The sequence below is a fragment of the Neoarius graeffei genome, chromosome 13 (assembly GCF_027579695.1).
Source record: "Neoarius graeffei isolate fNeoGra1 chromosome 13, fNeoGra1.pri, whole genome shotgun sequence".
NCBI classification, from domain to species: domain Eukaryota; kingdom Metazoa; phylum Chordata; class Actinopteri; order Siluriformes; family Ariidae; genus Neoarius; species Neoarius graeffei.
The window spans coordinates 65,469,096-65,494,038 of NC_083581.1; the positions used below are offsets into that span (position 1 = coordinate 65,469,096).

Here is a 24,943-nt window from a genome sequence, read left to right on the forward strand (position 1 = left end):
AGACTAAATACTCACAGGTATATATATATATATATATATATATATATATATATATATATGTATATATATATATACACACACACACACACACATACATATACATACACACACACATATACATATGTCTTATATGTCATATGTCCTACTATGAGCAGGAAACTAAAAATAATAATAACAATAAAAATGCGGCACAACAAAATAAACAGAACATACATCTTATGTTATATCCAGACATTTAATAATTGCACGTACACTCATATACTATGTTTCTAGACAAATCTGGGATGTGTTAGCAGTTAAGTAGGGAGGGATATTATTACAGTGAGATACATGTCATTTATTTACATTTATTTAGGATTATAACTTTTTACAAGGTCAGAATAAAAGTCAACATTAAAACAAATCCATGCTGGTTTAAAAAAAAAAACTGTTACATCCGTACCTGCCTGTTTATTAGGTACACCTACAATATACCTACATTTATTGGCCATTTAATCTTTTACATAATGTACTGTATGTTATAAATGTAAAAATACCAACTTTGCTAGCACCCCTTTACCTTGATATTATTAAACTCTCGATGTTTTCTCTATGTCTAAATTGCATTTGTCACCCTCTAGCCCTTCATCTGTGTAATATTTTTGCTTGACGGATAATAGCTAGAGGGGGGTTGACAAATTGTGCATAGCAATAGATCAGTAAGTAATTGTATACCTACTTGTGCTCTTATATATAAAACAAACGAAGGTCAGTGTGTCTAGGTACAAGTTACCGGTAGGTTCACTTAATAAATTAGGGATTCAGTGTTTGTGGTATAAAAAGACAGAGTAGAATAAGCCCTTTTGTCCCAAGTTTACTATAATTTAGTCCCATAGCTAAACAACAAAGCAAATCACAGAGTCAAATTGCAAAAGAATTTGTCAGTAAGCTAATTTACAGCACAAGCTTTATCCATAGAATGGTTCAAGGCTGTGAATATTCACATAGAGCACCTTTATTGTCATATCTGTGTTATAGTTCACACCTGGGAATGGTGCCAGCTTCATCAACCACTCCATTTGCTTGTATAAACTCTTGTTCCTCCTTGCTCACTGATTTCCTCTGCTGTGGTACCAGCTCCAAATCTTTGTTGGTTTGCACACAGAACTCATGGAAACAGCGTTTAAAATTTTCATCCAGGAAGGCATAGAGCACAGGGTTGAGACTGCTATTGATGTAACCCAGTGCAATGCAGAAGTGCATTGCTGCTACAGCGGTCTGGCTGCCTCCCAGAGCCACCTTGTTCAAGGCCTGAACCAGAGCGAGGACCTGAACAGGCATCCAACAGAGCACAAATGCAGCCACCACAGCCAGAACCATCTGTGAGATCCTTCGCAAGTTCCTGTCCTTGCTACGGGAGCCAGAGAGGACACGTACACTACGCAGGCGTTGCACCATCAAGCCGTAACAGATGCTAATGATTGCCACTGGAATTAAAAATGAGAAAAGGAACACACAGACGCCGAATAAAGGCTCAGAGTAGCTTTGAGGATCAGGAAGCACCACCATGCACTCAATACCTGAAAAATAGAACACCAAAAATGTGAAATAGTACTGAAAATTAGCCTCAATTAATAAATCTTGATTTTAGAAAAGCAATATAACACATTGCAGTATAGTAACCATTACTTTAAATACTAGAACTTTTGAGAAACCTGAACTTGTCTAAAGAAATGAGTAATGATGAATACTAAAGTTTGAATACTTATAATTTCTCTTACAATAAATTCTACTTTTACTCAATTACCAAAAAAGAAACATAAATAAAAAGTACACACACACACACACACACACACACACACAAAAACACCTTAATGTTCAAACCAGAGGTTGAAAAAAGGATCATACTAAATGATCCCCAGATGGACGAACACATGATTGAATGCTTGGTGGACTTCACCATGGAAAGATGAGGCTGAAAGAAGGAAACAGTTAATGTTTGGTGAGGACTACCATTGGACTCCACTTCCTCTTGTCCCATGATCATAACGGGTATTCCGATGGCAGAGGCCAGTACCCACACTGCCACGTTGACCAGCTTGGCTCTTTGGGGTGTACACACTGCCAGTGAACGCACTGGGTGACACACGGCGATGTAACGGTTCACACTCATGACGGTCAGAGTGAAGATGCTGGTAAACATGTTGTAGTAGTCAATGGCCACCACCATCTTGCACAGAGCCAAACCAAAGGGCCAGAAACCTAGTAGAACATCCGTGCCTTGGAAAGGCAGAGTAGCCAGAACCAGTGTATCGGCCAGCGCCAGGTTAAAGATATAGATGTTGGTGGCTGTCTTCATCTTTGTATACCTGGACATATGGTTATATACACCAAAATTTCAAGTCAGCTACCATCTACAAGCTTATAAATAAGTTATATCATTAGAAAAACAATTTTTAATAAAAATCTACTAAATATTGGAATTTTCAAGAAATGTTTATATATATATATATATATATTTCTGCATAGATATGACCTAAAACATCAGATTTTCACACAAGTCCTAAAAGTAGATAAAGAGAACCCAGTTAAACAAATGAGACAAAAATATTATACTTGGTCATTTATTTACAAAACCATCTCTAAAGAGTTTGGACTCCACCAATCCACAGTCAGACAGATTGTGTACAAATGGAGGAAATTCAAGACCATTAATACCCTCCCCAGGAATGGTCGACCAACAAAGATCACTTCAAGAGCAAGGCGTATAATAGTCGGTGAGGTCACAAAGGACCCCAGGGTAACTTCTAAGCAACTGAAGGCCTCTCTCACATTCGCTAATGTTAATGTTCATGAGTCCACCATCAGGAGAACACTGAACAACAATGGTGTGCATTGCAGGGTTGCAAGGAGAAAGCCACTGCTCTCCAAAAAGAACATTGCTGCTCGTCTGCAGTTTGCTAAAGATCACGTGGAAAAGCCAGAAGGCTATTGGAAAAATGTTCTGTGGACGGATGAGACCAAAATAGAACTTTTTGGTTTAACTGTTATGTTTGAAGAAAGGAAGACACTGCATTCCAGCATAAGAACTTTATCCCATCTGTGAAACATGGTAGTAGTAGTATGATGGTTTGGGCCTGTTTTGCTGCATCTGGGCCAGGATGGCTTGCCATCATTGATGGAACAATGAATTCTGAATTATACCTGTTAGGACTAGGACTGTTTTGGCCTCTAGAGGCCGCTGTTATTTCCTTTTCATGTCGTGTTTATTTTGGCCTCTAGAGGCCGCCACTGTTCCTGTGTTTTGTGTTTGTGTTAATTGCCTAATTATCTTCACCTGTGTCCTTAATTAGTTTGTCTATTTATACCCCTGAGTTCAGTCCTCTTGTCACGGAGTCTTTGTGCTGTTATGTTTATCTCCAGTTTCCTTTGTACTGTGTTTTTGATCTTCTTAGCTTTTGTATTTTTGCACTTTGCTTTTCTTTTGGATTATACTCTTTGGTTTTTTTTGTCTTTTGTTTTGCCCTGTATATAGTGTATATAGTTTAAATAAACCTTTTGATTCTTTTTCTACTTCCGCCTCACGCCTCTGCATTTGAGTCATCCCCCTGGTGGCCTAGTGGGGGTTTGCTGGATTATCACACCAACGAACCAGGTTCGAATCCCAGCAAAACCCTAACAGAAAGACTCCGTCATGACCGACTCAGCAGAGGCTGCTTCAACTGTCTACCCAGCCAACCTTCAGGGAATTATGGCAGCTTTGACACGCTTCGGAGCGACCATGGACGCTCATGGACGTACGCTCACCAGCCAACGTGAGGCCCTCGCTCGCCACGAGGAACTGCTTCAGCAAATTGGGAAAACCCTGGCACAGCTGACATCTCTGCCTGCATCTCCTGCTCCTGATCCAGCTCCCACTCCTGCTCCAGTGCCTCCTGCAATGCTGCCTTCTTCACCTCGCGAACCCAGCCTTCCTGCACCACAGAGGTATGACGGCAAGCACAGTGAGTGCCGAGAGTTCCTTACCCAGTGTCAACTCACCTTTGAGCTTCAGCCTACCACCTACACTACGGATCGCCGCAAGATTGCCTTTGTGATCACCTTATTAGCTGGTAAGGCGCGAGCCTGGGCTACTGCTATCTGGCAAAGACAGGGACCTGAGTGCTTTGATTTCCAGCTGTTTTCTGAAGAGATGCTTCGGGTCTTCGATCAGGCAGACATCAGTACCGACGCAGCCCGAAAGCTCATGTCCATCCGGCAAGGAGGAAGCGTCGCAGATTACGCCATCTCGTTCCGAACACTCGCAGCAGTAAGTGGATGGAACGAGACTGCCCTGGTGTCAGCCTTCCACCATGGTCTGTCTGACCCCATCAAGGACGGTCTGGCCTCTATTGGATGCCCAAGTGACCTCGAAACCCTCATCTCACATGCTATTCGTCTGGACAACAGGATGAGAGAACGCCACCAAGCCTTGAGCCCCCCCAGCCTCCCTACCTCTACCTGGAGACCATCTACCTCCTTCAGTGACTGTCCAGAACCCATGCAAGTGGGTCGTACTCGCCTGTCCGCATCTGAGAGGGAGCGCAGAAGGAGGGACAAGTGCTGCATCTACTGTGGCAAGCCTGGTCACTTCCGAGCATCATGTCCCGAACTCTTGGGAAAAGGACCGCCCCGTCCAGCCGAGGGAGGGTTGTGACGGGGCCTACCCTCTCTCCCGGACTCCCTGGCCAAGGAATCTACATCCCGGTCTCCATCTCCTGGGGTGAGTCTGTCCACTCTTGTCAAGCTTTGATAGACTCAGGGGCGGCTGGGAACTTTATGGATATTCACTTCGCCCAAAGCATCAATATTCCGACTGCACCTCTTGAAGTCCCACTGTCTGTGTCTGCCCTCGATGGCCAAGCGTTAGGTGATGGAAGAGTCACCCAAGTTACTTCTCCTGTCTTCCTCCAGTCTCAAGGTCACAAGGAAGAAATATCCCTGCACCTGATTCCTTCACCTGAGTTCCCAGTTATTCTAGGCCTTCCTTGGCTTACTCGCCACAACCCTCACATAGACTGGGTAACAAGCCAGGTTGTGGAATGGGGCCCTGCATGCCATGCCTCTTGTCTGCTCTCTAGCTCTCCTGTGTCTCCTGCCGAGCCCCCTGATCTCACCGAGTTATCTCAAGTTCCCACAGAGTACTGGGATCTCAAGGAGGTATTCAGCAAGAGCAGGGCCGCCGTTCTTCCTCCGCACCGGGCCTACGACTGTGCCATCGACTTGCTCCCTGGGACTACCCCTCCTCGTGGCAGACTGTTTTCACTCTCTCAGCCAGAACGCAAGGCCATGGAGGAATACCTCAAAGATGCCCTGGTCTCTGGGTTTATTCGACCCTCCACTTCACCTGCTGGAGCCGGCTTCTTCTTTGTCGGCAAGAAGGATGGGGGGCTCCGACCATGTATTGATTACAGGGGCCTGAATAAGATCACTGTGCGCAACCGATATCCCCTTCCGCTGATGTCCACAGCTTTCGACCTGCTCCAAGGCGCCACCGTCTTCACCAAGTTGGACCTACGGAACGCATACCACCTCATCCGTATCCGACAGGGAGACGAGTGGAAGACTGCCTTTAACACCCCGTCTGGGCACTACGAATACCAGGTGATGCCCTTCGGACTCACCAACGCACCAGCTGTTTTTCAGGCCCTAATCAACGACGTCTTAAGGGACATGATTAACCTATATGTTTTTGTCTACCTCGACGACATCCTTATCTTTTCCAAGACCGTGCAGGAGCACCGCCACCATGTCCGCCAGGTTCTCCAGAGGCTGCTACAGAACAATCTGTTCGCCAAGGCCCAGAAATGCGAATTTCATGTTCCCGAGGTCTCCTTTCTGGGATTTATTGTACGGACAGGCCAACTCCAAATGGACCCTGCCAAGACCCTGGCCGTCCGGGATTGGCCTACTCCCAAGTCCGTTAAGGAGGTTCAGCGGTTCTTAGGATTCGCTAACTTCTACCGCAAGTTCATCAGGAACTTCAGTTCTGTGGCAGCACCCATGTCTGACCTCACCAAAGGGACAGGTGGATCTTATGGCTGGTCTCCTCAGGCAGAAAAGGCGTTCAAAGACCTCAAGGACCGCTTCTGCACGGCACCCATTCTGGTTCTCCCGGACACCTCCCAACCATTCATCGTGGAGGTGGACGCCTCGGACAGTGGTGTCGGCGCGGTGCTCTCTCAACGTTCGGAAGGAAAGCTGCACCCCTGCGCTTACTTCTCCCACCGCCTGAGTCCTGCTGAGTCCCGGTACGATGTGGGGGATCGAGAACTGCTAGCGGTCAAACTGGCCCTTGAGGAGTGGAGGCACTGGCTGGAGGGAGCACAACATCCATTCCTGGTTTGGACTGACCACAAGAACCTGGAGTACCTCCAGCAAGCCAAGAGACTGAACCCTCGACAGGCTAGGTGGGCCCTGTTTTTCAGTCGGTTTGACTTCACCCTCTCATACCGCCCCGGCTCCAAGAACACCAAACCTGACGCACTGTCCAGACTGTTCTCTGCCACTAACAGGGAGAATGAAGTCGGGCCTATTATCCCTGTGTCCCGGATTGTGGCCCCTGTCCGCTGGGGTATTGAGGAGGCTGTCCGACGAGCCCAACGCCAGGACCCCGGTCCTGGGATGGGGCCACCAGGCCTCTTGTACGTCCCACATCAAGCCCGGGCCAAGGTTCTCCAGTGGGGTCACTCTTCCCCTCTCACCGCCCACCCGGGAGCTCGGAGGACCCTGGACTTCCTGAAAAGACGCTTCTGGTGGCCTAACATGGAGAAGGAAGTAAGGTCATTTGTCCTGTCCTGTGAGGTTTGCACCAGAACCAAGAACCCACGACAGCGTCCCCAGGGTCTCCTGCATCCTCTGACCATTCCCCGGCGTCCCTGGTCCCACGTGGCAGTCGACTTTATCACGGGTCTCCCTGAGTCACAAGGTAACACGGTCATTTTGGTCTTAGTTGACAGATTCTCCAAGGCCTGCCGCTTCATACCACTATGCAAACTCCCCTCTGCTCTTGAAACTGCGAAACTTTTGTTTAATCATGTCTTCCGAGTCTTTGGTCTTCCACAGGACATTGTCTCAGACCGAGGGCCCCAGTTCTCCTCCCGAGTGTGGCACGGGTTCTGCAAGGTCATCGGAGCCACTGCCAGCCTCTCCTCTGGGTTTCACCCACAGTCCAATGGTCAGACGGAGAGGCTCAACCAGGACCTGGAAACCACCCTGCGAGGCCTGGCTATGGATAACCCGACATCGTGGAGCACCTGGCTGCCATGGGCGGAGTACGCCCACAACACCCTGCAGTCATCGGCCACCAAGCTGTCGCCATTCCAGTGCCAATTCGGGTTCCAGCCACCTCTGTTCCCGGACCAGGAGGAGGACGCGGGGGTGCCCTCGGTCAACCAATATGTGAGACGGTGTCGCAAGACCTGGAGCAAGGTCAGGAAGACCCTCATACAGACCTCCAGAACCAACCAGACTCAGGCCAACCGCCATAGAAGACCTGCACACGCTTTCCGCCCTGGGCAGCGTGTTTGGCTGTCCACTAAGGACCTTCCACTGCGGGTGGAGAACCACAAGCTTGCTCCTCGCTACATTGGCCCCTTCAAGGTGGTGCGCAGGGTGAACCCTGTCTCCTACCGGCTCCAGTTGCCCCGGACTCTGAGGATCAACCCCACTTTCCATGTTTCCCTGTTACGGCCCGTACTGACGTCTACGTATGCCCCTGCCCCTAGGAACCCCCCACCCCCCCGCATCTTCCAGGGGCAGACTGTGTTCACTGTGAATCGCCTGCTTGACTCCCGCCGGGTCCGCGGCGGGTTGCAATATCTGGTGGACTGGGAGGGCTATGGTCCTGAGGAGCGCTGCTGGGTTCCTGCTCGGGATGTCCTTGATAAAGAACTATGTCGGGACTTCCATTCGGCCCATCCGGATCGCCCTGGGAACGTCAGGAGACGCTCCTAGAGGGGGGGGTCCTGTTAGGACTAGGACTGTTTTGGCCTCTAGAGGCCGCTGTTATTTCCTTTTCATGTCGTGTTTATTTTGGCCTCTAGAGGCCGCCACTGTTCCTGTGTTTTGTGTTTGTGTTAATTGCCTAATTATCTTCACCTGTGTCCTTAATTAGTTTGTCTATTTATACCCCTGAGTTCAGTCCTCTTGTCACGGAGTCTTTGTGCTGTTATGTTTATCTCCAGTTTCCTTTGTACTGTGTTTTTGATCTTCTTAGCTTTTGTATTTTTGCACTTTGCTTTTCTTTTGGATTATACTCTTTGGTTTTTTTTGTCTTTTGTTTTGCCCTGTATATAGTGTATATAGTTTAAATAAACCTTTTGATTCTTTTTCTACTTCCGCCTCACGCCTCTGCATTTGAGTCATCCCCCTGGTGGCCTAGTGGGGGTTTGCTGGATTATCACACCAACGAACCAGGTTCGAATCCCAGCAAAACCCTAACAATACCAGCAAATTGTAAAGGAAAATGTCAGGACATCTGTCCATGAACTGAATCTCAAGACAAGGTGGGTCATGCAGCAAGTTAACGACCCTAAGAACACAAGTCATTCTACCAAAGAATGGTTAAAGAAGAATAAAGTTAATGTTTTGGAATGGCCAAGTCAAAGTCCTGACCTTAATCCAATCGAAATGTTGTGGAAGGACCTGAAGCGAGCAGTTCATGTGAGGAAACCCACCAACATCCCAGAGTTGAAGCTGTTCTGTACGGAGGAATGGGCTAAAATTCCTCCAAGCCGGTGTGCAGGACTGATCAACAGTTACTGGAAACATTTAGTTGCAGTTCCCCTTCAGCATCTGACATGTCATCCTCACAGTTTCCCCCCCAACACACACACACACACACACACATACATACATACATCTCATCATTCACTAACACACTGAACTCAGGGACCGCACATCTCACTTTACCTCGTTCATTAACACACTGAACTCAGGGACCGCACATCTCACTTTACCTCACTTATTTGCACTATTCCGCACTACCTCACCTTAACAGCTGCTAGTTTGTTTATACTGCTTATTTCATGTTTACCTGCTATACCTCAAGTGCCCTTGACTGTTTGGTTATTTGTACCAATTTATATATGTGTGTGTGTGTGTATATATGAGTGTTTAGTCTATGTGGCAGCGGGGGCATGGTCAAGCGCCGGTCTGTGACAGGAGGGCAGAGTCAGGGAAGGTAAGTGGCAGAATCACTACACCTGAGAGCAATTAACCTGTTTGTGTGTCTTCCCAGTGACCGCGCCCTATATCAGGAGGGAGAGCGAGAGCGGGAGGAGCTGATCCCCTGGACGAGACACTAGTGTGTGTGTCTTAGTGTGTTTGATATATATATTGTTGGGAGGTCCCAGACGCCCCAAACTTTGCAGGCAGATGCCTCTGCCCTCTCCCCAGCGAACCAGCGCGGGCAGGGCACGCTAGCACCGCGCCTCGCGACGTTATTAGCCCCGAGGTGAGCCGCGGGGCTCCGCTTAGGTTTCGCTTCTACACAGGGCTCCAGCCCGACTTTGGAGGCCCAGCACCGACTTTGGAGGCTAGCACCGTGCCTCGGGGCGGCGCGCGGGGAGGGGGAGGGTGGCCGCCGGCTGGCCGGGGTCCCCACAGCCGCCGTCGGGCGCATTTCCTCCGCGGCGGTGCGCCGTGACCGGCTCCGGTTCGGCCAGGAAGGGCTCGGGGGCGAAGGTGGCTCGTGAGTACTGTACTTGTGCATTACAATAACAATAAAGGTCTATCTATCTATCTATCTATCTATCTATCTATCTATCTATCTATCTATCTATCTGAATTAGCCAATCAGTAGCAACAGCACAGTGCATAAAATGTGCATCAAGAGCTTTGGTTAAAGTTCACAGCACGCATCAGAATGGGGAAAAACATGTCATGGTTGTTGCTGCCGGACTGGTTGGTTTGAGTATTTCTAAAACTGATGAGCTTCCTGGATTTTTACACACAGCTGTCTTTAGAGTTAATATGGAATGGTTAAAAAAAAAGTTCAACCTGAGGTCTACAGTACAGTCTACAGTAACTCTAACAACTACTTTACTCCGTACTGAGTAGAAAAGCATCTCAGAATTCACAACAATCCACAACACATCAAACCTTATGGCAGGTGGACTACAACAACATAAAGCCACAATTGGTACAACTTCTGTCAGTTAATGTTTTTCCAGTCATTAGCTGTTCAGTTTTGGTAAACATGTGCCCTCTGTAGCCTCAGGTTCCTGTTTTTGGATAGAGGTGACTGTTGTTGAATATAACCTGATGTGGTCTTTGGCTGGTATTTATGCATTGTGCTGCTCTTACATGATTGACTGATTGGATAATGAGCAGGTGTGCAGGTATTCTTAATAAAGTGGCCAGAGAAAAAAAGCATTCCATTGTCTCAGAGTGTAACAAAAACGTCGAATCAGTAGCAGATGTTAAATGTTGTTAAACATTGTTAAAATACTGGAAGTAAATCACTAGAAGTAAAAATGCTTAGTAACAAGCATAGCAACACAAGTATTAAAATAGGGCCTCTGCAAGGACTGTCTCTGTCAGGGTTTTCACCGCAATGTACACAATGTCACACACTGCAGTCTCTTTCTTTTTACACTAGACTACACTGGTGCTAGCATTACTTCTATTTTCTGAATTGTAATTATGAAGCAATTATGTAGGGCCATTAGTCAGGCATGGGATTCGTTCTTAATTATATGTTTAATGAGCATAAAGTGAGGAAGAAGTGGGAGATAGTTCTAAAGGTTGTCCAAGCCATACTCATCTCTCATTATCTCTAGCCGCTTTATCCTGTTCTACAGGGTCGCAGGCGAGCTGGAGCCTATCCCAGCTGACTACGGGCGAAAGGTGGGGTACACCCTGGACAAGTCGCCAGGTCATCACAGGGCTGACACATAGACACAGACAACCATTCACACTCACATTCACACCTACGGTCAATTTAGAGTCACCAGTTAACCTAACCTGCATGTCTTTGGACTGTGGGGGAAACCGGAGCACCCGGAGGAAACCCACGCGGACACGGGGAGAACATGCAAACTCCGCACAGAAAGGCCCTCGCCAGCCACGGGGCTCAAACCCGGACCTTCTTGCTGTGAGGCGACAGCGCTAACCACTACACCACCGTGCCGCCCCCAAGCCATACTATGGCAAGTAAAAGATGAAAGAAAAAGAAACGTAAGAAGTAAAATTAGGTGTAAAAGAGTTCTTAGTACTCTCTCAGATTTTGTTCAGCACAATAATTTAGCATTCCATCAGCCCGGAAGGTTCGAATATCAAATAAATCAAATAAGTTGCTGAGTCTGTATGTGAAAATGTTTAAGGAAAAATAAAAAAGCCTCTAAGTGGGCATGCCCACTTATAAGTATAGTATTTAGTGTATTTATCGGCAATGTATATTTGTATAGTTCTCTTGTTCTAACAAAAAAATAAAAATAAAAATTGTAATATGACATGGGTGGCTGTTAGTATGAGTTTATACTATTTCAACAGCCACACGCACCTTACATCAATAACTGTAGTAACTATTGTTTGCAAATTCTTTTTATATTATATATAGTTGTACTAAGCCTTTTAGTAAATTTTCTTTCTCATATTATATATTGTGTGTGAGAATAAAGTTTCTTGCCTTAAAGACTATATATGGGAATGTGGCTGTGACTTTATGTACTTATATGAAAGCATTCAATTGGGAATAAAAAGTTATTTTTTGAGATCTGGTTAGCATTCCATTGGGTGGCACGGTAGTGTAGTGGTTAGCACTGTTGCCTCACAGCAAGAAGGTTCTGGGTTCGAGCCCAGCGGCCAATGGGGACCTTTCTGTGTGGAGTTTGCGTGGGTTTCCTCCAGGTGTTCCGGTTTCCTCCACAGTCCAAAGACATGCAGTTAGGTTAACATGGAGTAGTCATGGCCTGAAGGTTGGGCTGAAGTACCCTTGAAGAAGGCACCTAACCCGCAACTGCTCCCTGGGCGCTGTAGTGCAGCTGCCCACTGCTCTGGGTATGTGTGTGTGCTCATTGCTCATGTGTGTGTTCACTGCTTCAGATGGGTTAACTGCAGAGAGGAATTTCACAAGTGTATGTGTGATGAATAAAGTTGTTATTGTTGTTCTTCTTCTAACCAACTAAAAACGGGATATACAAACAGAATTCAGAGGGATTCAGATAGGATTTTTAGGATTTTTAAATCATGTACGTGAATGTTCATACTTCATACAATTCCAATTCCAAAAATGTTGGGACACTGCGTAAAGCAAATAAAAAATAGAATACAATGACTTACAAAACCTTTTCAACCTAAATTCAACTGAATGCAATACAAAGGCAAGATATGTAATTTTCAAAGTGATAAACTTGAGTATTATTATTTCATCTCATCTCATCATCTCTAGCCGCTTTATCCTGTTCTACAGGGTCGCAGGCAAGCTGGAGCCTATCCCAGCTGACTATGGGCGAAAGGCGGGGTACACCCTGGACAAGTCGCCAGGTCATCACAGGGCTGTATTATTTATTTATTTATTTATTTATTTTTTGTAAATATACATGCATTTTGAATTTTATGCCTGCAACACATTCCAGAAAAGTTGGGACATGGGCATGAAAAGACTGTGAAAGTTGTGGAATACTGAAAACACACCTGTTGGGAACATTCTTTTTCGAACAATGTGCGGTGTTTTGTAATGTCTTAGCTCTTTATGTTATTTTATTTTTTAAATTTCTCATTTTCTTTCTTTTGTATGTACAAATAGTTACATACATTTTTTATACATGTTCGAAATAAATAAAAAAATTTATTAATTAATTCTTTCATTCATTCTATAGGTAAACAGGTTAATTCATAATTGGAAAAGATCAGTTGTTTACAAGCAAGGATGGGGCAAAGTTCACCACTTTGTGAAAAACTACAACCCCAATTACAAAAAAGTTGGAATGCTGTATAAACTGTAAATTAAAACAGAATGCAATCATTTGCAAATCGTGGAAACCCTATATTTCATTGAAAATAGTACAAAGACAACATATCAAATGTTGCGAGGGCCTTTCTGTGCGGAGTTTGCATGTTCTCCCCATGTCCGCGTGGGTTTCCTCCGGATGCTCCGGTTTCCCCCACAGTCCAAAGACATGCAGGTTAGGTTAACTGGTGACTCTAAATTGACCGTAGGTGTGAATGTGAGTGTGAATGGTTGTCTGTGTCTATGTGTCAGCCCTGTGATGACCTGGCGACTTGTCCAGGGTGTACCCCGCCTTTCGCCCATAGTCAGCTGGGATAGGCTCCAGCTTGCCTGCGACCCTGTAGAACAGAATAAAGCGGCTAGAGATAATGAGATGAGATGAGATGCTCATTTTGAATTTGATGTCAGCAACACATTTCAAAAAAGTTGGGACAGGGGCATGTTTACCACTGTGTTGCATCACCTCTACTTTTAACAACATTCTGTAAATGTTTGGAAACTGAAGAGACCAATTGCTGTAGTTTTGAAAGAGAAACGTTGGCCCATTCTTGCCTGAAATACAATTTCAGTGGCTCAACAGTTCGGGGTCTCCTTTGTCATATTTTGCACTTCATAATGCGCCAAATGTTTTAAATGGGAGACAGGTCTGGACTGCCAGCAGGCCAGTTTAGCACCCAGACTCTTTTACTACGGAGCCATGCAGTTTTAATATGTGCAGAAAGCGGTTTGGCATTGTCTTGCTGAAAGAAGGAAGGCCTTCACTGAAAAAGATTTGGTCTGGCTGGCAGCATATTGCTCTGAAATGTGGATATATCGTTCAGCATTAATGATGCCTTCCCAGATGTACAAACTACCCCTCTCATGTGCATTAACGCACCCTCATACCATCACAGATGCTGGCTTTTGAACTGTGCACTGATAACAAGCTGGATGGTCCCTCTCCCCTTTAGCCTGGAGGATGTGGTGTTCATGATTTCGAAAAAGAATTTCGACTTTTGATTCGTCAGACCTCGGGACAATTTTCCACTTCGCCTCAGTCCATCGTAAAAGAGCTCAGGCCCAGAGAAGGTGGCGGTGTTTCCGGATATTGTTTATATCTGTTTTTTACTTGCATTTGTGGATGCAGTAATGAACTGTTTTCACAGACGATGGTTTTCTGAAGTGTTCCTGAGCTCATACAGTGATTTCCACTACAGACACATGTCTGCTTTTAATGCAGTGTCGCCTGAGGGCCTGAAGATCACAGACATCCACAATGTCAGTTTTCAGCCTTGTCTCTTGCATACAGAGATTTCTCCAGATTCTCTGAATCTTTTAATGATATTATATACCATAAATGATGTGATCCCCAAATTCTTTGCAATTTTACACTGAGGAACGTTATTCTTAAATTGTTGCACTGTTTGCCCACGCAGTCTTCCACAGAGCAGTGAACCCGTCCTCATCTTTACTTCTGAGAGACTCTGCCTCTCTGGGATGCTCTTTTTATCCCCAATCATGTTACTGACCTGTTGGCAATTAACCAAATTTTTAGCATTACACAACTTTTCAGTCTTTTGTTGCCCCATTCCAACTTTTCTGAAACATGTTGCTGACATCAAATTCGAAATGAGCATATATATTTTTAAAAAACGATAAAATTTCTCAGTTTCAACATTTGATGTGTTGGTTTTGTACCATTTTCAGTGAAATATGGGGTTTCCATGATTCACAAATCTTCACATTCTGTTTTTATTTATGTTTTACACAGCATCCCAACTTTTTTGGAATTGGGGTTGTAAGTGGGCAAATAGTCCTATAGTTTAAGAACAACATTTCTCAGTGTACAATTGTAAGGAACTTAGGGATTTCACCATTGACAATCCATAACATCATCAAAAGGTTCAGAGAATGCAGAGAAATATCTGCACATAAAAATCAACACTTATTGCCCATGACCTTCTATCCCTCAGGTGGCACTGCATTAAGGTTCTGGGTTTGAGCCCAGCAGCTGACAGGGGCCTTTCTGTGTGGAGTTTGTATGTTTTCCCTGTTTCTGCATGGGTTTCCTCCAGGTGCTCCGTTTTCCGCTACAGTCCAAAGACATGCGGTTAGGTTAACATGGGGGCGGCCTTGGGCTGGAGTGCCCTTGAGTAGGGTACGTAACCCCTGACTGCTCTCCGGGCGCTGTAGCATAGCTGCCCACTGCTCTGGGTATGTGTGTGTGCTCATTGCTGACGTGTGTGTGCATGCGTGTGTTCACTACATCAGATGGGTTAAATGCAGAGAGGAATTTCACTGTGCTTAAGTGTACGTGTGATAAATAAATTTCTTCTTTTTCTTGTTCTTAAAAACTGACATGATTGTACAAAGGACATTTACTACATGGGCTCTGGAACAGTTTGGAAAACTGTCGTTAGTAAATGCAATTTGTTGATGCAGCTATACCATGCAAAACAAAAACCAAATATCAACAAAATCTAGAAACACCGTAGAATTCTCTAGGCCAGAGCGCATCCGAGATGGACTGACACAAAGTGGAAAAGTGTGCTGTTGTCTGACGAGTCCACATTTCATATTGTTTTTGGAAATCATGGATGTTGTGTCCTCCAGGCTAAAGAAGAAAAGGACCATCTATATTGTTACCAGCACAAAGTTCAAAAGCCTGCATCTGTGATGGTATGGGGGTGTGTTAATGCCCTTGGAATGAATAACTTGCACATCTGGAAGGCACTGTTAATACTGAAAGGTACAAACAGGTTTTGGAGGAACATATTTCGCCATCCAGACTACATCTTTTTCAGGGACGTTCCTGCTTACTCCAGCAAGAAAATGCTTATCTTTGTAGTTTACTCAATTGAATCTAGGTCAAAAATGTTTTGCAAATCATTGCATTCTGTTTTTATGTACATTTTACACAGCATCCCAGCTTTTCTGTACAAGAACCAAATTACTATTGTGAGATTTGCTTATATTTATAAAGGTTCTTAATTGTTACCACTAAAGTTAGTGTACTAGCTAACAATGTGCTAGCCTGAGATCTCATCTCATCTCATTATCTCAAGCCGCTTTATCCTTCTACAGGGTCGCAGACAAGCTGGAGCCTATCCCAGCTGACTACGGGCGAAAGGCGGGGTACACCCTGGACAAGTCGCCAGGTCATCACAGGGCTGACACATAGACACAGACAACCATTCACACTCACATTCACACCTACGGTCAATTTAGAGTCACCAGTTAACCTAACCTGCATGTCTTTGGACTGTGGGGGAAACCGGAGCACCCGGAGGAAACCCACGCGGACACGGGGAGAACATGCAAACTCCACACAGAAAGGCCCTCGCCGGCCCCAGGGCTCGAACCCAGGACCTTCTTGCTGTGAGGCGACAGCGCTAACCACTACACCACCGTGCCGCCCCTAGCCTGAGATCATTTCTGAGATTTCAAAGTCATATACTCTCAGAAACAAGAGTACTAAACTATACCTTTCCTTGTTGCTTAGGTGGTACCCTCAAGGGTACGTCTTCTATACTATTATATCTTTTACCTAAAAATGTGCATGGAGTATATTTTTAAAGCTTTACTCTTAATCTAATTATGATCCATTTATGCACCTTAATTCATTTTTAAAAGTACACTGTATCCACAGTTCCAAAGGAACGATACATATTAAATGTACAAAAGATAAGGGCACCGCAAAGAAAGGGAGAGTTGAGTACTAATTATTCTGTGAGTGTATTAATAACTTATTACTAATATATTATTATCCACCCATTATCCGTAACCGCTTATCCTGTGCAGGGTTGCAGGCAAGCTGGAGACTATCCCAGCTGACTATGGGTGAGAAGCGGGGTACACCCTGGACAAGTTGCCAAATCATTGCAGGGCCGACACACAGAGACAAACAACCATTCACACTCACATTCGCACCTACGGTCAATTTAGAGCTACCAATTAGCCTAACCTGCATGTCTTTGGACTGTGGGGGAAACCGGAGCACCCGGAGGAAACCCACACAAACACGGGGAGAACATGCAAACTCCGCACAGAAAGGCCTCCATCGGCCACTGGGCTCGAACCCAGAACCTTCTTGCTGTGAGGCGACAGTGCTAACCACTACACCACCATGCCACCTATATTATTATTATTATTATTATAACCCCTATTCCAAAAAAACTGGGACGCTGTGTAACTGTAAATAAAAACAGAACGCAATAATTTGCATATCATGGAAACTCTATATTTCATTGAAAATAGTACAAAGACAACATATCACATGTAGAAACTGAGAAATTTTATTGCTTTCTGAAAAATATACGCTCATTCTGAATTTGATGTCAGCAACACATTTCAAAAAAGTTGAGGCAGGGGCATGTTTACTACTGTGTTGCATCACCTCTACTTTTAACAACACTCTGTAAATGTTCAGGAACTGAGGAGACCAGTTGCTGTAGCTTTGAAAGAGAAATGTTGTCGCATTCTTGCCTGATATCAGATTTCAGTTGCTCAACAGTTTAGAGTCTCCTTTGTTGTATTTTACACTTCATAATGCACCAAATGTTTTAAATGGGAGACAGGTCTGGACTGCAGGCAGGCCAGTTTAGCACCCAGACTCTGTTACTACAGAGCCATGCAGTTTTAATATGTGCAGAAAGTGGTTTGGCATTGTCTTGCTGAAAGACGGAAGGTTTTCCCTGAAAAAGATTTTGTCTGGATGGCAGCATATTGCTCTGAAACATGTATAGATCATTCAGCATTAATGATGCCGTCCCAGATGTACAAGCTACCCATGTCATGTGCACTAATGCACCCTCATACCATCACAGATGCTGTCTTTTGAACTGTGCACTGATAACAAGCCGGATGGTCCCTCTCCTCTTTAGTCTGGAGGATGTGGTGTCCATGAGTTCTAAAAAGAATTTCTACTTTTGATTCCTTAGACCTGATCACAGGCATCTAATGCCTTTCAGCCTTTTTTCTTGCATACAGAGATTTCCCCAGATTCTCTGAATCTTTGAATGATATTATGTACCATAGATTATGTGATCCCCAAATTCTTTGCAGTTTTACATTGAGGAGTGTTATTCTTAAATTGTTGCACTGTTTGCCCATGCAGTCTTTCACAGAGCGGTAAGCCCCTCCCCATTTTACTTCTGAGAGACTCCGCCTCTCTGGGGTGCTCTTTTTATACCCAATCATGTTACTGACCTGTTACCAATTAACCAAATTAGGTTTTTTTTTTTTTTAGGATTACACAAATTTCTCCTTCTTTAGTTGCCCCGTCCCAACTTTTCTGAAATGTGTTGCTGACATCAAATTCAAAATGAGCATATATATTCAAAAAAACAATAAAATTTCTCAGTTTCAACATTTGATATGTTGTCTTTGTACCATCTTCAATGAAATATAGAGTGTCCTTGATTTGCAAATCTTCACATTCTGTTTTTATTTATGTTTTACACAGTGTCCAACTTTTTTGGAATTGGGGTTGTATTATTATTATTATTATTATTATTATTATTATTATTATTATTATATTGCTGGATTACTATCAGCTAGCATGATGGAATCGTTCAGAATTGTTCAGTACAATCATAAAATGATGCCTAAACAGAAATGTTCAAAATGTACCACTCAAAGACACACCCTGTCCCACTGGTCTGTGATCTGCAGACAGAGCCTTGCCAATAAATCACCCTGCACTTACTCTGCAACCTAATCAACATGCAAGGGAGAACTATTGTTTAACCTTTGGAGTAGGGGCGCTAGACATAGAGGACATCAAGGACAGGGTTTCTATTCAAGTGTTTATATTTCCCCCCCTTCTTTTATAGATTAGCCTTCTCTTCCTCCATCTATGACTCACTGATTAAATACCAAAATATATCACATTTTTTCCCATTCTGCTAGTATATCAGCCCCCATCTCCTGCTGCAAGTGATGGAGAGAAGGATAATTTAGAAGTATTGATTTCCAAAAGGACTTCGTGGTCGAAAATCCTTTGCATGCTGAACAGTAAATCAGATGTCTTTCCATCACTGTGGTCAAATCTGTAATTTTTAGGACAACTCTGTAGTGGTATGGCCCAAATGCTCTTGACCAACTGTGAAGCTCATAACCATATGGTGTTTAAATGCATTTCGAAAAAAAAAACCCTAATGTGAAGTCACGTACATATCAGTGATCACCCTCTCTCAAAGACAAACACACACACACACATACACACCTCTGTCCACACATCCTACTCCTCTGTCATCCAGAAATTCACACTCACACCCACATCCACCACAGTTGGTTGAACTTCAGAACATCTTACCTGATGATGACATACATGACCAAGCAGTTCCCCACAAGGCCCACCACACACACGACACAGTAAAGCGCGACCACGGTGATCTTAACTCCTGCCGGCAGAAGGTCATCGTCTCCATCCAAAATATTTCCGCTCAGAAGCGAGTCATTGAGTAGATGAAGATCGAGCTCATCTCCAACACTATCCAAGCCGTCAGATAACTCCATGATGGAGAACTCAATGCTTAAACAAACAATTAACAAGTAAGCGAGCACCAACAAACCAAGACACGCAAACAGACAGCAGGTTGCGTTTTACGCACGCATTGCGCGCCGTTATGAAACTGTGCCTTCTTATACCCTGTGGAGTGCATGATGTGTCCCACAAGGAGGCAGCAGCTCTACTCAAACCGAGCAATCACTGCTCCACAAAACAATCATCTCTCTGTGATTTTGCTTTACCAATTATTGTGGCACTCACCGGTAGCCGGCGCTGCTCTGATGCTGACGCACGCATGCCTCTCTCTCTCTCTCTCTCTCTCTCTCTCTCTCTCTGTCTCACACACACACACACACACACTAACAGGCAGTGAGTATAGTGTTGGCTACAGGTATAGATGAATTTGCATGCATCTTAAATAGAATAGTCATGAGATAAGTGTGGCACATAACCTATGCGCCTATGCGCATTCTACACCTGAGAGAGAGAGAGAGAGAGAGAGATTTGTGCGTACCAGGGCTGGGTTTCCCAAAAGCCTCTTAACGCTACCCTTACAAAAAAGAAGTTTATTCACATATGCTTCTCGTATACTTCTTTTAAACTAAAAATAAGAGAATACAATCCCTTAAATACAACTGAGGAGTTCAGTGTGTGCCATAATCTGAGTTTCCAGTTCAGTACAGTTACTACAGTTAGGTCCATATATATTTGGACACTGACACAAATTTTGTTTTTTTTACCTGTTTACTGAAACATATTCAAGTTATAGTTATATAATGGACATAAAGTCCAGACTTTCAGCTTTCATTTGAGGGTATCCACATTAAAATTGGATGAAGAGTTTAGGAGTTTCAGCTCCTTAACATGTGCCACCCTGTTTTTAGAGGGACCAAAAGTACGGTAATTGGACAATTGACTCAAAGGCTATTTCATGGGCAGGTGTGGGCAATTCCTTCCTTATGTCATTCTCAATTAAGCAGATAAAAGGCCTGGAGTTGATTTGAGGTGTGGTGCTTGCATTTGGAAGATTTTGCTGTGAAGAAAACATGCAGTCAAAGGAGCTCTCCATGCAGGTGAAACAAGCCATCCTTAAGCTGCGAAAACAGAAAAAAAAACATCTGAGAAATTGCTACAATATTAGGAGTGGCAAAATCTACAGTTTGGTACATCCTGAGAAAGAAAGAAAGCACCAGTGAACTCATCAATGCAAAAAGACCTGGACGCCCACAGAAGACAACAGTGGTGGATGATCACAGAATAATTTCTATGGTGAAGAGAAACCCCTTCACAACAGCCAACCAAGTGAACAACACTCTCCAGGAGGTAGGCCTATCAATATCCAAATCTACCATAAAGAGAAGACTGCATGAAAGTAAATACAGAGGGTTCACTGCACAGTGCAAGCCACTCATAAGCCTCAAGAATAAAAAGGCTAGATTGGACTTTGCTAAAAAACATCTAAAAAAGCCAGCACAGTTCTGGAAGAGCATTCTTTGGACAGATGAAATCAAGATCAACCTCTACCAGAATGATGGCAAGAAAAAACTATGGCAAAGGTGTGGTACAGCTCATGATCCAAAGCATACCACATAATCTGTAAAACACGGCGGAGGCAGTGTGATGGCTTGGGCATGCATGGCTGCCAGTGGCACTGGGTCACTAGTGTTTATTGATGATGTGACACAGGACAGAAGCAGCCGGATGAATTCTGAGGTATTCAGAGACATACTGTGTGCTCAAATGCAGCCAAACTGATTGGTCGGCGTTTCATAATACAGATGGACAATGACCCAAAACAGAAAGCCAAAGCAACCCAGGAGTTTATTAAAGCAAAGAAGTGGAATATTCTTGAATGGCCAAGTCAGTCACCTCATCTCAACCCAATTGAGCAGCATTTCACTTGTTAAAGACTAAACTTCAGACAGAAAGGCCCACAAACAAACAACAACTAAAAACCGGTGCAGTAAAGGCCTGGCAGAGCATTAAAAAGGAGGAAACACAGCGTCTGGTGATGTCCATGAGTTCAAGACTTCAGGCAGTCATTGCCAACAAAGGGTTTTCAACCAGGTATTAGAAATGAACATTTTATTTACAATTATTTAATTTGTCCAATTACTTTTGAGCCCCTGAAATGAAGGGATTGTGTTTTAAAAATGCTTTAGTTCCTCACATTTTTATGCAATCATTTTGTTCAATCCACTGAATTAGAGCTGAAAGTCTGAACTTCAACTGCATCTGAATTGTTTTGTTCAAAATTCATTGTGGTAATGTACAGAACCAAAATTAGAAAAATGTTGTCTCTGTCCAAATATTTATGGACCTAACTGTATATATACTGTATGCACACATTAGATTGTCTCTTTATTAGGTATTGCATTCTAGTACATAATACTGAGTGTATGTGTATCTGAGCAGTACTTTTGGACTGATATGCTGGTTTCAGCTTGTTTCTCAGTCTTTGTCTGTGAGATACACTTCACTGCTACCCTTACAAAAAAAAAGTTTATTCAAGCATGCTTCTAGTATACTTCTTTTAAACTAAAAATAAGAGAGTATGCTTTCAGTTTACTTTTTATTTACTTATCAGAGATATACTTAATAAAGTTATACATGGCTTATACTTGAAAAGTATAGAGAAAAGTCGAAGTATATTAAGCTTATACTTAAACCTTTGATCAAGATATACTTAACAAAAGTGTAATAAAGTATTAAAATATTTGTGCCGTATGTTTAAGTGTACTTGCCCTGTAGTTGTGCTTATCCTTTTGATAGTAGCCTATAAAATCCTTCTTTTTCACACATATTGGCTTCTTTGTGATATACGGCAGCATGTTTTAAATCCCATCTTTTAAACCTACATGTACCATAAGTTTATGGTCAGCTCTGGGGTGGAATAGCTTAAGAGTAAACAGTGTTGGAACGTAAACTTATCTTTTATGTACATCGTGTTATTAACCCACAAAGAGACAGATAAACATTTCTCTTATTTTATTTGCCAACAAATTTGAAAACAAAGGTGAAAACATTGTGACAGACTTGAATCGTACTGGCTGTTATTATACACCATCACCAAAATACATCTGAATTTTTACAATTTCATCAAAAAACAAGTCAAATTTCATCAGTAAAGTCATATATCAGTGGCAAAAAGTGGACTAGAAGTGTGTAACGAGTAAACCAATAGTACATTTCCAGTATACTACAAATTATACATTAGCAAACTAAAAAGTGGACTAGAAGTATAAAATAAGTAAACTCATAGTATATTTCCAGTATACTATGACGTATGCTTTTGTAAACTAAAGAGTGGACTACAAGTATAGAACTAGTAAACTATTAGTATATAAGTTTACTTGTGGTATACTTGCAGTACAACCCCGATTCCAAAAAAGTTGGGACAAAGTACAAATTGTAAATAAAAACAGAATGCAATGATGTGGAAGTTTCAAAATTCCATATTTTATTCAGAATAGAACATAGATGAAATAGCAAATGTTTAAACTGAGAAAATGTATCATTTAAAGAGAAAAATTAGGTGATTTTAAATTTCATGACAACAACACATCTCAAAAAAGTTGGGACAAGGCCATGTTTCCCACTGTGAGACATCCCCTTTTCTCTTTACAACAGTCTGTAAACGTCTGGGGACTGAGGAGACAAGTTGCTCAAGTTTAGGGATAGGAATCTTAACCCATTCTTGTCTAATGTAGGATTCTAGTTGCTCAACTGTCATAGGTCTTTTTTGTCGTATCTTCCGTTTTATGATGCGCCAAATGTTTTCTATGGGTGAAAGATCTGGACTGCAGGCTGGCCAGTTCAGTACCCGGACCCTTCTTCTACACAGCCATGATGCTGTAATTGATGCAGTATGTGGTTTGGCATTGTCATGTTGGAAAATGCAAGGTCTTCCCTGAAAGAGACGTCATCTGGATGGGAGCATATGTTGCTCTAGAACCTGGATATACCTTTCAGCATTGATGGTGTCTTTCCAGATGTGTAAGCTGCCCATGCCACACGCACTAATGCAACCCCATACCATCAGAGATGCAGGCTTCTGAACTGAGCGCTGATAACAACTTGGGTCATCCTTCTCTTCTTTAGTCGGAATAACACGGCGTCCCTGATTTCCATAAGAACTTCAAATTTGGATTCATCTGACCCCAGAACAGTTTTCCACTTTGCCACAGTCCATTTTAAATGAGCCTTGGCCCAGAGAAGACGTCTGCGCTTTTGGATCATGTTTAGATACGGCTTCTTCTTTGAACTATAGAGATTTAGCTGGCAACGGCGGATGGCACGGTGAATTGTGTTCACAGATAATGTTCTCTGGAAATATTCCTGAGCCCATTTTGTGATTTCCAATACAGAAGCATGCCTGTATGTGATGCAGTGCCATCTAAGGGCCCAAAGATCCTGGGCACCCAGTATGGTTTTCCGGCCTTGACCCTTACGCACAGAGATTCTTCCAGATTCTCTGAATCTTTTGATGATATTATGCACTGTAGATGATGATATGTTAAAACTCCTTGCAATTTTACACCGTCGAATTCCTTTCTGATATTGCTCCACTATTTGTCGGTGCAGAATTAGGGGGATTGGTGATCCTCTTCCCATCTTTACTTCTGAGAGCCGCTGCCACTCCAAGATGCTCTTTTTATACCCAGTCATGTTAATGACCTATTGCCAATTGACCTAATGAGTTGCAATTTGGTCCTCCAGCTGTTCCTTTTTTGTACCTTTAACTTTTCCAGCCTCTTATTGCCCCGTCCCAACTTTTTTGAGATGTGTTGCTGTCATGAAATTTCAAATGAGCCAATATTTGGCAAGAAATTTCAAAATGTCTGACTTTCGATATTTGATATGTTGTCTATGTTCTATTGAGAATACAATATCAGTTTTTGAGATTTGTAAATTATTGCATTCCATTTTTATTTACAATTTGTACTTTGTCCCAACTTTTTTGGAATCAGGGTTGTACAAAATAAAAAAAAATACTCATTTTATACTCAAAGTTTACTTCTCTTAGACTTTAAGTACACTTTTGATAAACTAACAGTGGGCCAATTTAGTCCCAAGAAGTATTAGATTAGTTTACTTACAAGTATACTGTGAGTACATCGATATCAGTATACTTGGGACACAAAAGTATACTTAAGGAAATATACTTTAACTTTACTTAAATATACTTAATAAAATGAACTTGAAGTATTCTTCTTTTTTATAAGGGTAAGAGCATCTTAACTAGGAGAGAGAGAGAGTTCATTGTGATGCTCGCGCTACCATTTACCAATGATCTTTGTGCTACGATGCATTTGGGAAACCCACCCCAGAGCAACGCATAATAAGATCTGATGGCAGCTGTAGTACAAATATCAACACAAGAATAGCTATGGCTAAGAAATGAACGCTTGAATTAACCCTTAGCAAAAAGTAGTATACTTAAAGTTCATTTTATTAAGTATGCTTCAGTATAAGTATAG

The 24,943-nt window shown here is 43.2% G+C and overlaps 1 protein-coding gene across 1 annotated transcript; it reads right to left on the reverse strand.

Moving 5' to 3' along the window:
- Positions 1 to 1,011: 1,011 nt before the first annotated feature.
- LOC132895947 (nociceptin receptor) lies at positions 1,012 to 19,471 on the reverse strand. The gene is made up of 3 exons (XM_060936684.1): positions 19,269 to 19,471; positions 1,993 to 2,348; positions 1,012 to 1,559 (listed from the first exon to the last, which is right to left on the reverse strand). The coding sequence occupies exons 1-3, from the start codon at positions 19,469 to 19,471 to the stop codon at positions 1,012 to 1,014; spliced, it is 1,107 nt and encodes a 368-aa protein (XP_060792667.1).
- Positions 19,472 to 24,943: the final 5,472 nt, after the last annotated feature.